Consider the following 12,837-nt stretch of genomic DNA (forward strand, 5'->3'; position numbering starts at 1 on the left):
TGGGGTGGGGGGTGGATGTTGGGAGGGGGGATCATTTCAGCCCTAATACAGACTGAATGGCGGCTCAACACACCCAACCACTGCATGAGCATATCATACCCAAACTACATCTCTCAGTTGAATAAAGCAAACCAGTGTCACACTAGTAACGTTTTTAAGGATAATGACTATAATCAAGATGAAGATGATTAGTGACAAACAGGAGTCGTACATTAGGCAAACATCCTGTGTGTGTGTGTGTGTGGGTGGGTGCACTTGGCACACTGATCGCTATAACATCATATTTTTGAATTAAAACATTTTAATATATACATCAAAATGTATGTCCTGTAAGTGTTTTATAATGAATGCTGGCCAAAGAAGTCTATTTAAAACTATGCAAGGGTCAGTGGTTTAGTCATTTTGAATGGATCCGTGCATGCAGTCAAGGCAAGGTGTACGTTATGTCAAAAGGGAGGTTTTCACCGTCTTTGACTTCGAAAACTCCTGTCTCAACATAATTGCAGCATACTAATAGTAGCGTAGTCCAGCAACAACAAACAAATATGTACAGACATTACTGGTCTGGATTGGAACAATTCTGATCTTACTATATTTATTTGTGTGAATTCTGTTTGTACACTATATATTAGAATGAAGATGTTCACAGAGAAAAAAAGGACATAAATTGTTACAAATAAGCAGAATAGTAACCCAGATAATAACACATGAAGATGTCTATATGATGCATTTTTAAAGCATTTACTGACCAACAATATGTCTCTACATCATTTTCATTAAGATGAGAGGTTCGTAGACAACAGATGCTTTCCAGATAAAGCACTAAATAAAGCAGCCGCAGTCAGGTAAAAAAGTCATTGTAAGCAGAGAGCGATATACAATGCAATTCAGCAGGCAAGGAATAAAACATTCAACAGTGATATTACAAATATCCAGAGCAGACCATTATGTCAGGGGTCTGAATAGGGGTGGGTGATATATAGGTTAAGAGAGTAAACTGGTCAAAAATAATAAGACCTCGAAAATTTGGGGAATACATTGTTGAATGAATGAATGAATGATGCATTTATATAGCGCTTTACTGTGTATTGTTGTACACCCAAAGCGCTTTACAATCATGTGGGGGGGTCTCTCCTCAACCACCACCAACCTAGTTGTTTTTTAACAGATTAATCAAATTATTTTCAAAATAATTCTTTTACATAACTAAAATAACTTGAAATATTAAAGTAATGTGTTACTTTGTGTAACTCTAAAGGGCAGCACTAAATAAAAATGTCTTATTTCATGTATAGATTCTAAAAAAGGTTTATAAACTTACACAAGCTATGTATGATATGATCACTTTGTGTGTTGATCAGAGCAAAATGTGATAATTTACTCTCAAATCTAATTATTGATCAACTCACATCAAAATAACAAAACCTCACTTTTTTTTCTTTTTGTGTCAACAACATCAGGACTCAAAATGTCACTGGATTAAACCACTGACTCTCATGCTACCTTTATGCACATTTTTCTCAACTTTTGGACCATGTGGATAACAAGAGCTGAAACGTTTTTCAGATATATTTTGTGTTTTGCAGAATAAAAAAAATCATACGAGTTTGGAACTACATGAGGGCGAGCAGATGATGGGAGAATATTCATTTTTTTTAGGGGAAACATCTTTATGGAGGAAAACATAACGACATTAAAAAAGTGTATTATATCCCAAAATGGTGGGCACACCTATAACGTTAATTCTACTGAATTGGAGTATGCTTTTGATGTCTAAAAATGCTGCTGTTTAAGAACATACCCATGCTCAACAAATGCTGCCGATCTGAAATGTTACCTATGATGTCCAGAAACGCTGCTTATTCAGGAGGTACCCATGATACCCCCAAAATGCTGCAAAGCGCTTGACTCAAACGACGCCTATAATGCCCAACGATGCCAAAACCGCTGTTTGTTCTGAAGGTGCATGTGATGCCCAATGTGTAGGCTATTTGTGATCAAACATACCAACAATGCTGTCTAGGTAGGCTGCTCGCTGTGTTTTGACACAGTCTATGATCTGCATGATTTTCTCTCACCTGTCTGCCAGCTCCAGAACCTCGTGCACGTTCGCAGTGCTCACTCGTATCTCGCCCGTGTACATGAACTGGATGACGCTCTCCACCGTTTCCTGGTCGAGGCCTGCCTCGCTGCTCCACTCCTTCATCTCCACACGCCGCGTCACCGACTCCGAAAACTGACCCCCGAGTAGCGGCGTGAAATAATCCGTGGCCGCAGCTAAGACAGAGCGGTGGGCGCTGAACTCGAAGCTGTTGGCGCCTCCCGGGGCGCTGCTGAACGCCAGCGTCACGTCACAGAAAAGCCCGAGCTTCCGCTGCTCGTTCTGCCGCCGGGAGAGCTCCGAGCAGTGGGTCGCGGAGGCAAACTCCTCGGCCTCCTCAGACTCTCCGTCTCCCGCGAGAGCGCTCGCCGTGCTTGGCCCGCCGCTGTTTCGGATGGCGTCCTCTGGATTCGGGGCGGCTGCGGCCATCTCGGTGCCCGCGCGGTCGGTTCGTAAAGTGCGTAGTATGTTGAGGTGGTGGAGCACACTCAAACATACACACTCCAACATAAACAGCGCTCAACATGCACATGCGCACAAGCACCATACACCGCAGGAGTCCTGTTGACGTTACAGGAACTGACGCGAGACACGAGTTGCTGATCTGGGAACAGATAAATAAAGAAATAACATAAAAACATCATATTGGTTTGAAATAGCATAGAAATGTGTTATAAAATAAAATACACAATTGTGTCACTGTCAGACTTGAACCCCACTGTTGGATGTAGGCCTACATTCAGCTCGTAATTATTGCATAAACCACGTCACGAATGGCATATTTCAATAAGGACTACTAACGGTTCGATTTGGATAGGGAAAACTCTTGTGACTTTTGTGGTGTTGTTAAAGAATCTGTGATTCGTCTTTTTTTTCAGTGTGTATACTCAAGATTATTTTGGATAGATGTCTCTAACTCATTTGTAGGATGTTTGGAACATTAATACAAATTGAAATGTATGATGTCATATTTGTTTTTCTACAATACTGTTGATTCTAAAAGTACAATTCCTTTTCTTAAACAACTAATTATTTTAATTGGGAAATATCATATTCATGTAAAGAAATGGGCTGAAGCTAAGCTAAATTGTGAACATTTTATAAAAATAAATAGGTACTAGAGCAGGGTTCCTCAAATCTTGCCCTGGAGGGTCAATGCGCTGCAGAGTTTAGCTCCAACCCTGATCAAACTCACCTACCTATATATACAGGGCTGCACAACTTGGTCGAAAATTATTGCAATTATTTTGTCATAATGTAACAGTCATTCTTGAGAAGTGGGACAAAACGGTGCAAAATTGAAAAAATAAAACCGTGTACTCAGACAAATGAAACTATATTTATGTATCTTATATGTACTAAGCTACTGAGCTATGCTTTGATACAACCTCCCACCTTTTCTCTTTTTTAACAAAATGTGCTTTTTTTTAGCTTGGACTGTGTAATATAATTTCAGCTTTATCTTTAACAGCATTCAAGATGTTTTTAACATTTCAAAACACATTCTCGTGTTAGCAGACAGATTACACTTTCACATGTGACCAACAATTCCACAACAAATATAAAATATCATAATGAAATATTATCAAAATATTCAAATGACGGAGGTGACAGAACTGACGGAGTTGACACATCTGACGGAGTTGACAAAAACCTGAATTTGTAGTCATTTTAACTATCAAATACATTGAATCAGTCAATTACTGTATTAAAACAAACACTACAAACAGTGAGTATGTTATTGTTTATAAAGCTTTTATTCAAGAGTCACATTTAAGTATTTTGATATATCATTGGAACACAAAATCTTATGGTGGTGACATCTGACGGTGTTGACAAATTTGGCATTTCTTTCACAAAACCAATGGAGTTCATGTAGTAGCCATTTTCTTTTTTTCTGTTGATGCTAGATGCTAATGGAACCTGCTTCAGGAGAATAAAATTATCTAAATATTTCAAATAATTTCCTCAGAAATTGGAAGATGGTGTTGACATATCATGGCTGTGACAAAGGAAATATTAACATTAGGATTTAAAATATTCTAAAACTAAAACTTAGCAGAGCCTGTCTGACACTGATGTACTCTGCAGAGGAGGAATGTGGCAAGGGGGTCCTTTAGAGTGACAGCTGCCCCTGATATTCCCTGATTTTATTACATTTTGTTGAATGTCTGACGGTGTTGACAAAAAGTGGGGACGAAACTTTAAAATCGTATTAAACATGCATGTGTCATTAAAAAACAACCTTGCTTTGATAGGAGATTTTATTAAGTGTTGCTTTTGATAAAACAACCTCTTTTTCTAAAATTGAAAATATTTTTCTTTTTAAACCTAATAGCAGTTACCCTCGCTGGACCTGTTTTGTCCCATGTCTCAAGAATGACTAGAATAACTCTTTTTAGGGTCTTTATTATTACTAGGCCTGTTATTAGTAGTAGTAGTATTGACTCAAATTATAAACATGAACACAAAAATATTACTGCACTGTAAAAAAACAATTTGCTGACTCAACTTAAAAAAACTTTTGTTACCCCGCTACCTTAAACATTTTTTTATCTTCATTTTTTTTTCGGTGTGATGCAGTTGTTTCAACATGCGTTTTTCAGGTTTTCATGCTACTTTCAGCTAGTTGGGGGCTGAAACTTACATTTTCTTGTTGTCTGGACAATTTATAAAAAAAATTAGTTATCCTATGTCTACAAAAAATGAGTTGAAATGGCAAAATATCAAAATTATTTGTTTTACAGTGTGTTGTAAATTGCAGGCTAAAATAAATGGTTATTTGATCATACACTTAAAACGTTCAAAACCCCTCAAGCTTTTAACATTTCAGATACATATAATACAAATATACTGTTTTTAAAGGCTTTGAAAAAATACTTTGTGCCAACCCAAATTTTCATGCAATTAAGCACTATTTAACAATTTTATCAATTTAGCACTACAGAATGAAATTATGACTTCATGAACAATGAATCGTCTATCCATCTATTTTCCAAACCGCTTGTGTGTGCAGGGATGCTGGAGCCTGTCCCAGCATCTGGGGCCGAAGGCAGGGAAAATCCCTAGAGATGGCCAGCCCATCACAGAAGGTGTTATGGTTGATTCTACTTGTTGCATAATAACAACATAATAAAACTGTTATTTCCATTAAAATGATAATTTCCTTTAAAATATTCAGGTAGCTAGAATACTTCTCGCCAGTCAATACAATGCGTGAAATTAGTTTGCAGCCAGCTACAAGCTACTCTGTCATGAACGAATTCAGCTTTTGTTTTTTTTGTCTTATTTCCTATTGGGTAAGGAAAAGGAAAAGGAAGGACAAATGAAAACAACCTAAATAGTTGTAAAATGTTTGCATTCAGAATAGGTCTAGGAAAGATTAGAAATAGGAATGATTTCAGCCTAATAGTATTGAATTGCCATTTTAAAATGTTTTTGTATTTCATTTTTTTAATATATATTTTAGGTAGGTATTTTGCATTTTTATTTTACATTTTCATGTATTTTTTTAAATCTCTAATGTAAACAAAGCAGAACTTGTTTACTGGTTTGAATATGAATCATGTTGATTAGTTGGTCTTCATGACTTTCTTTATTCCATGTGGTCATGTCATCATGAAAATGTTTGTATTGGAACACAGATGAACATATAAAATTAGAGAGCCCCCCTGCGTGTGCCCTCTTGACTTTGTGGTTTGCTTGCTTTAATTTTTCTTCTTGTGCACTGGTTCACTAAACCAAACAGAATAAGAATGCCAATCAGAATGATCAGCATTATTACAGTGAATATGGACATTTTCACCAGAACTTATGAACACATGGTTCACTTCTGCTTCAAGCGCAAATATTAACATAGGAAATAACAAAAAAAGAAGAAAAATCTGGGTTATTTAATTCTAAATTACATACATTACATTTTTTTTTTTTTGATTAGCCTATAAAATACATTTTTAAAACACCTGCTGACAATTTAATGATACACCTTTTCTTAAGTGGAAAATGAGCAATGATTATATAGCTTTCTAACACTCAGAACACTTTGTAACACTCTTAACATGAACAGGTATTTACAAAGACCACATTGACTCTGAAATATTTACATGAATTTCAGCAAAATAAAACTAGTCTCACGATGACACCTCTTCACCGTGGAAAGCATCTGGGGACGTGAGAATCAGAAATGAAATTTAGAGCAGTGGAAGACTGATACCTGATCTAATGAATCATGTTTTTTTTGTGTTGTTTACCTGCATAAATGGAAGAGATGGCAACAGAATGCGAAGGCAGGCTGCAGAGGCGGTGTTAGTTAAAGTTGTGGCTGATCAATGTATGTCTATTATAGAGGGCTTCAGGTGTTACCTGTTAATTACTGTATATTGTAACTAAAGTAGCAGTGTTCATTTATTGTTCTTTTTTTCTAATTAAGTTGGAACCACTCGGTTCCACAGCAAGTGCGAGTGCATCACATCTCCTGAGACAGCTGGACTGAGGGTGAGATCATGAGGACTGAGGGTGAGTTTACTGTCATAACCCAAAACATAACGTTGGAGGGGCTTATAGTGTTGTTTTTTAATTTGCCTCAATTTGTAATAATTGAAATACATTTATATAAAATAGCAACATTTTATGTAAATTTCACTTCAAATAAGATCAACATTTCTCAATTTCATTCATGGTAATAACATGAAAAATGTTCCTGAGAGTTTGACTCAAAAAATAGGTCTGGAGAAACATTACTTGTAAGTGTCTCCAGGGTAAGCCACAATTTGACAAGCTGACAAAATGTCTGATCTGGTCTCTGGCATCAACAAGGCATTTCCACCCAAAGAACTGCTGCTCACCAGATATTTTCTCTTTTTTTGGCCCAATCTCTGTAAACCCTAGATGGTTGCCCTGTTTAGCTGTATCCATTTCTTCACAAGCATCAACAAGTCCTCTGTAAATGCAGCATGTCGACGACTCCAATTCATTGCAAGGCATCAATTTGTTAGTGAAGATAGAATCAGTAACTTCACTCACAACATTTTAGATTATTCTGATATGCACTTAATGCCATAGTGTTTTTTGCATTAAAGAGATTACCCTTGACCAATTGTGAATGCTGCAGAACATATGAAAATTGTCCAACATAACCAATAAAGAGCTTTATTTTAAAAATACTAGAATTTTGCACATAAAAACAACACCATAGAAGCTAATTTAGTTTCACTTTTCTGTTGCAGTCATTTATCCCAGATAGTGATGAATGTTATAGTATGAACCTCCACTTTGCTTACTCAAGGTTCAGGGTGTATACGCTAACATTTCATAACAGGTATCATTTGAGAGTATGCTTTAGAATTTGGTGCTTTGCATCTACAGGCTGTGGTGTCTTCATTCAGACTATTAGAACTGGCAGCCTGAAGAGACATGATACTTCATTTGTTAATCATAACCAAAGCAAAGGAAGGTGCATTGAAGTGTTAGTAATATAAGATGGCCAATGACACTGTACCATACAAATGAAGCTTGCTTTATAAGCAACCGTTTTATAAATTCAACTGAGAACTGTCATACTTTAACATGAGCGTTAGCAACTACTATTTGTCAGTATTTTGCTAGTGTGTTTCTTTGGTTATGACTGAATAATTTACCCCTTCCCACTATGATAAAGTAATAAAATAAACATGTTCCCACATATTTATCCAAAATACTTATAACAGGTTCCAGGTTTACATAGACATGTGCTCAGGAAGAACGTAGGAGATATCATCCCACGGGTGGCGGTAGAGACCCTGCTTCAGACGTTTCTGGTCCAGATAGTGACCTGTGGGATTAACAGTAAAAACAAATATTAATTAAATTAATAACTTGCTTGACACACACAAATTATATATACTTCCTCAATTTTCAATGCAATTTTCACACAAATATATATGTGTCTCTTGGTGAAGTCAAAATGGAAAACAATTTAAAACAATCTCAATTCAAAAACAGAAATTAACAGCAGACATTTTGGGTAATAGAGGTTATTTTTCCAGCAGATATTCAGTTTTAGAACTGGTGGGACTGGGTCTGAACAGTAAAGAGTAATTCAGTGGTATACCGATGAAACCAATGCTGCGTCCCAGAACGAAGATTCCATTAAGAGTCCCGATCTCAACAAACTCATCTGCCTCATCCCTGCAATGCATAAACATACTCGATTGCAATTTAGATACATGATCTGTACAATGACATTCAATAAATGTCAAATTAACTAGTGAAGAATATACTCTGCATATAAAGAATGAACACTAGACACACCAGACATTTGGATTTCAGACATCTGAAATCAATAGGGCTGCCCCCTAATAGTCGACTAACCATTAGTTGACGAGAAGAGGCTTAGTTGATCAAAATTGTATTAGTTGCAGAAAAAAAAAATCCACAGAAAGTGGCGAAGTCACTTATTCCTTGACAGACAGATTATTAACAGCTGGTCTATTAATACATCGGTCAAGACATGCAAACGTTCGTTTCGTTCATCAACCTCAAATGTGGCTTATCATCTGAAACATGTAAGTAGTAGCATCATTACATGGCTGCTCTAAAGTTAACCTAAGTGTACACTATTCAAGTGTTTGTGAGCGTGGAAGCTGAATAGTAGCGCGCTCACTGCATGACAGTTAACTTGGAGGCGCCGGTGCGATCATTTGCATTTAAATTAAAATACTCTGTAAAATACAGAAAACACTAGTTTATCAATGAATTATCATAATGCTAAGTCAGTCTTCTTGCTGTTTTTCCCCCCTGACGCATTCATAATCATTACTTCTGCCAGCATGCTGTGGCAAATTTTATGCCAGCACTTGAGCGCTGATAGATTAAAGGCTCATTATTATGAATTATATGGTTTATTTATATGGTTTATATAAATGTGCAATTAGTCGACTAATCGCTTAAAACGAATGACTACTAGTTGATCAGAAAGATCTTTAGTCGAGGGCAGCCCTAGAAATCAACAATCTCAGACTCTTCTGAAAATCAAAATCACACATCTGCACTGCAACTGTCAAATAATTTTGTCCTAAGCCCTGTGAATCCAAGCGATTGCCCAATGGAAATCACATTTTAAAACTCCTAGATATTTCTGTTCTCTATGACTATGTGAGCCCTGGTGCTGGAAATAAGGAAATGGGAAATGGAGTCCAATCCATAAAATTAAACACATATATTTAAAAACAATAGTCTTCTTGACTTACCGTGTGAATCCTCCACATGTTCTTAAGAGGTCCACAAAAGCCACACCAATAAAACCATCAACGTTTAGAATAAGGTTCGGTTTCTGCAGAGCGTGAAAGACATTGTAATGTGAGCATCACATGAAGAAACGATCACACAACAAAACATACATGCATTAAAATGGCATCAGTAATAACATCACCTTCGAGGTGGTGATCTTCTCTACTTCAAGGGCGTAGTCCAGTAACTGTGTTGATGGGAAATGCTGCTTCACAAAGTCCTTCAGGATCTGCACCCTCATATCAGGGTTATTGATCTGTCACCAAGAAACCCAGATATGAACATATACAACATATCAACAGCTGTGTATGGAAATGAGAATAAGGGCTGCCAGTACTTTTCAATAATTTATCTGCAACTTGCCTGCAACAGATCATTTTGGGAGTCACACCACATGCCATTTTAATATCCAAACTAACCTTGTATTTCCTTAAACGACCAAATTATCTGATATTTTAATAGGCTTACTGACTATGACACAGTCATAAGGGTATACAGAGGTCCTCTCTATGACATAATTTCCGGTTTAGTTTTTTTTCTACTTGTTTGCTGACCATGACTTTAATTTGGCCGACAAAAGATTTTCAAATGAGCAGTTATTGTTAATTGTTTTTTCTAAGAAGTAATAATAAAAGAGTATGCCAAACTACTTGATTTTTTTTCCAAATATTTCAATCTTTTAATAACATTTTTCCTTCATTATGATTAGGACAGCTGACTTTTTTTTTACTTGATGCCTCCTTAAAATCATGCTCATCATACAACAGGTTTATTAAAATAATTGTGTATGAATTGCATAGTTAATGAATGAAAGGACATAAGACAACATGACAACTGAAAATTCTGCCTTAAAATGTGGTATTGCAAGTATGACTGTAATTTCAGTATGCATTTAATGATACATGTATGCATACGTGTAAACAGCAACATATAAGATTCAATTTGGGCTACTTTCAAATGTGGTTCCAAATCTGATAAATATTTGGCCACCTCAGCTTGATTAATATTGCATGTACTTAAATTTTGGTCTGTCGCTCGTACAAATCTATTGTTTGAATTGGACTGTATGAACTACTTTTATGATGCATTTGGTTGGTTTATGGTATGGAAAAAAACAAGTGTTTCAATACACCCCTAGAAATTTTTTAATTATGTTGCATGCAGTAATCAATAACAGAGTTGGGTACTCAATGCCGGACTCTGATTCAAGTCCAGTGAAAATATGAATGAACTTTATACACATTCGGGTAAATTTGTACTCGAACTTAGACTCAGATATTATGGACACAGAAATTTGTCCATGTCATGTCATGTGTAACATGAAAGATAAAAAATGAGTAACAATATAAAATTAAGATACAACATTAATTAATTTCTCCCACTCTAACTTGATTGGTGTGAGATTTTTGTCTTAAAGGCACAATATAGAGGTCGCATTTTCAAAACAATAACAAAGGCAAAGCTTGATGAAGCTATTAAGGAGAGTGGAACGATGGGAGATGTTTTTTTCCCCATCCAGAGATGTCCGAATCATGTTCACGGATGTAATGAATAAATTTTTCAAAAATGATTCAAACAGCAAATAAATTATACAGAGAAAGCGAGCAAAGAACATTTACACCGTCAAGGAACAGTATGACAGACTTAAGTCTAGTGCGAGTGTAAGCACTCTCAAATAACTCCCCTTATAATCAGTAAAGCTGTACACTGTTTGATGAATGAATCTCCTACTTACATCATACGTACATCTGCACTTTGTTGTTTATGATGAGAGAATTCAGCACACTGAACAACAAAACTCTGGCGTTTCAGTGACAACTCATCTGACCGCCTCTGGTTGGCCACTGCATTAACAAGCTCATGTGTGATTGGTTAATGTGCAACATTGTAAAAAACGTGGAAAAAGAATCATGGTGCAACATTGAGCAGATCTAAATTTAATGCTCCTGTCAACACTTTTTATTTGATTTTCATTTGATCCGCGACAGCCGTAATGGATTTAGTTTAACTGTACAGGCACACTGAACAACAAAACTCTGGCGTTTCAGTGACAACTCATCTGAACGCCTCTGGTTGGCCACTGCATTAACAAGCTCATGTGTGATTGGTTAATGTGCAACATTGTAAAAACGTGGAAAAAGAATCATGGTGCAACATTGAGCAGATCTAAATTTAATGCTCCTGTCAACACTTTTTATTTGATTTTCATTTGATCCGCGACAGCCGTAATGGATTTAGTTTAACTGTACAGCAGCATTTTTGTCCACGCGTGTTGCCATATTTTCTAAAAGCGGAAACCGATAGCATGGATATTACATCATTGATAGGCGACAATGAACTGGGGCGAGCTATTTAAAATTGGAATTTCTCTGGATTTACAAATCCTTGGGAATTTTTGGGATAACGTAAGTGCACAACTGCATGAAATATATAACACTGTGCAAGTGGTTTTTGGATATTTTATTACGAAAATCTTAAATATTGTGCCTTTAATATTCCTGATATAACTAATCAAGTCTCATGCAGTGTGTTTATCGGTGTGTGTGTGTGTATTTACTGATTTGACTCGATGCCCGATGCCCATAATCAGTACACCATCTTTCTTCATCTTGTTGACAAACTCCATGGGCAGCAGGCCGCTGTCGAACGCTTTACTGAACTGTTTAGCAGCTGCGTCTAGTGCACCACCGAATCTATCTCCCTGCAGAACAGAAACACGCAATTCAGTTTCTCTTTAAAAAATTAGGAGAATAAACAAGCATATTTTTCAACTGTTTCTCATCATATAAATGGTAAATATCACATATAATAATCACTAAATATATTATGTTTTCTTAATATTTAATGATTGTAATATTACTTGAAAATCAACAACAGATATCAACAAATATCATCCAAATCAAACCCAGCCAGACTCTGTTTGCTTTTATTTCATATTTGATATGAGGCTAGTGAACTCTCGTTCTTGCTGTACTGTAGCAGAACCAGTTTAGTTTGGAAAGCAGCAGTCTTGCGTGTACAGTGACTGATCTTACTATTGTCAGAAGTCCAGAGGTCAGACTGGACACCAGGTCTTTACCGGCACGAGCGCACACAATGGTGTTATGAGCACCAGATACAGCCGGCCCATGATCTGCAGTCACCATCAAACACATCTCGATGAAATGACATGCGTAAAGTGGTAATCTGTCAAAAACACACATGTACTCATGATTTTAAGCCAAAACCATACATCATGCAAGTTGACAAACACAGATAGTTTTTCAGTCAATTCATATGAATATTCTACAAAATGAAGGAATTTTACATAACAAACCTCCTCTGAAACCACAGCAGGCCCAGTACTCCTCCTAGGCCCATTTCCTCTTTGAACACCTCTGTGATGGGCATACCAGCATATATGAGCTCCTGGCCCCTTTCGTCACAGATACTAGTCATGAATGATGCAGGTTTACGAATCAACCCCAGCT

General features: G+C 36.6%; 2 protein-coding genes across 3 annotated transcripts in view; both read right to left on the minus strand.

The window, feature by feature from the left end:
* Positions 1-2,693, minus strand: part of klhl11 (kelch-like family member 11) — a 10,143-nt gene extending 7,450 nt beyond the window's left edge. The window contains exon 1 of the mRNA XM_016468765.1: positions 2,079-2,693. Within this exon, the coding sequence (XP_016324251.1) occupies positions 2,079-2,611 (533 nt within the window). The 5' untranslated portion in view covers positions 2,612-2,693. The remainder of the gene's footprint in view (positions 1-2,078) is intronic.
* A 4,019-nt stretch (positions 2,694-6,712) lies between these two features.
* aclyb (ATP citrate lyase b) overlaps positions 6,713-12,837 on the minus strand; it is a 52,485-nt gene continuing 46,360 nt past the window's right edge. For both annotated transcript variants that reach the window (XM_016468785.1, XM_016468777.1), the window contains 7 exons: positions 12,684-12,837; positions 12,403-12,553; positions 11,925-12,068; positions 9,510-9,623; positions 9,328-9,410; positions 8,190-8,266; positions 6,713-7,910 (listed from right to left, as the gene is read on the minus strand). In XM_016468785.1, the coding sequence (XP_016324271.1) occupies positions 7,816-7,910; positions 8,190-8,266; positions 9,328-9,410; positions 9,510-9,623; positions 11,925-12,068; positions 12,403-12,553; positions 12,684-12,837 (818 nt within the window). In that variant the 3' untranslated portion in view covers positions 6,713-7,815. The remainder of the gene's footprint in view (positions 7,911-8,189; positions 8,267-9,327; positions 9,411-9,509; positions 9,624-11,924; positions 12,069-12,402; positions 12,554-12,683) is intronic.

Source organism: Sinocyclocheilus anshuiensis, unplaced genomic scaffold (genome assembly GCF_001515605.1).
Source record: "Sinocyclocheilus anshuiensis isolate Anshui unplaced genomic scaffold, SAMN03320099.WGS_v1.1 scaffold890, whole genome shotgun sequence".
NCBI lineage: Eukaryota > Metazoa > Chordata > Actinopteri > Cypriniformes > Cyprinidae > Sinocyclocheilus > Sinocyclocheilus anshuiensis.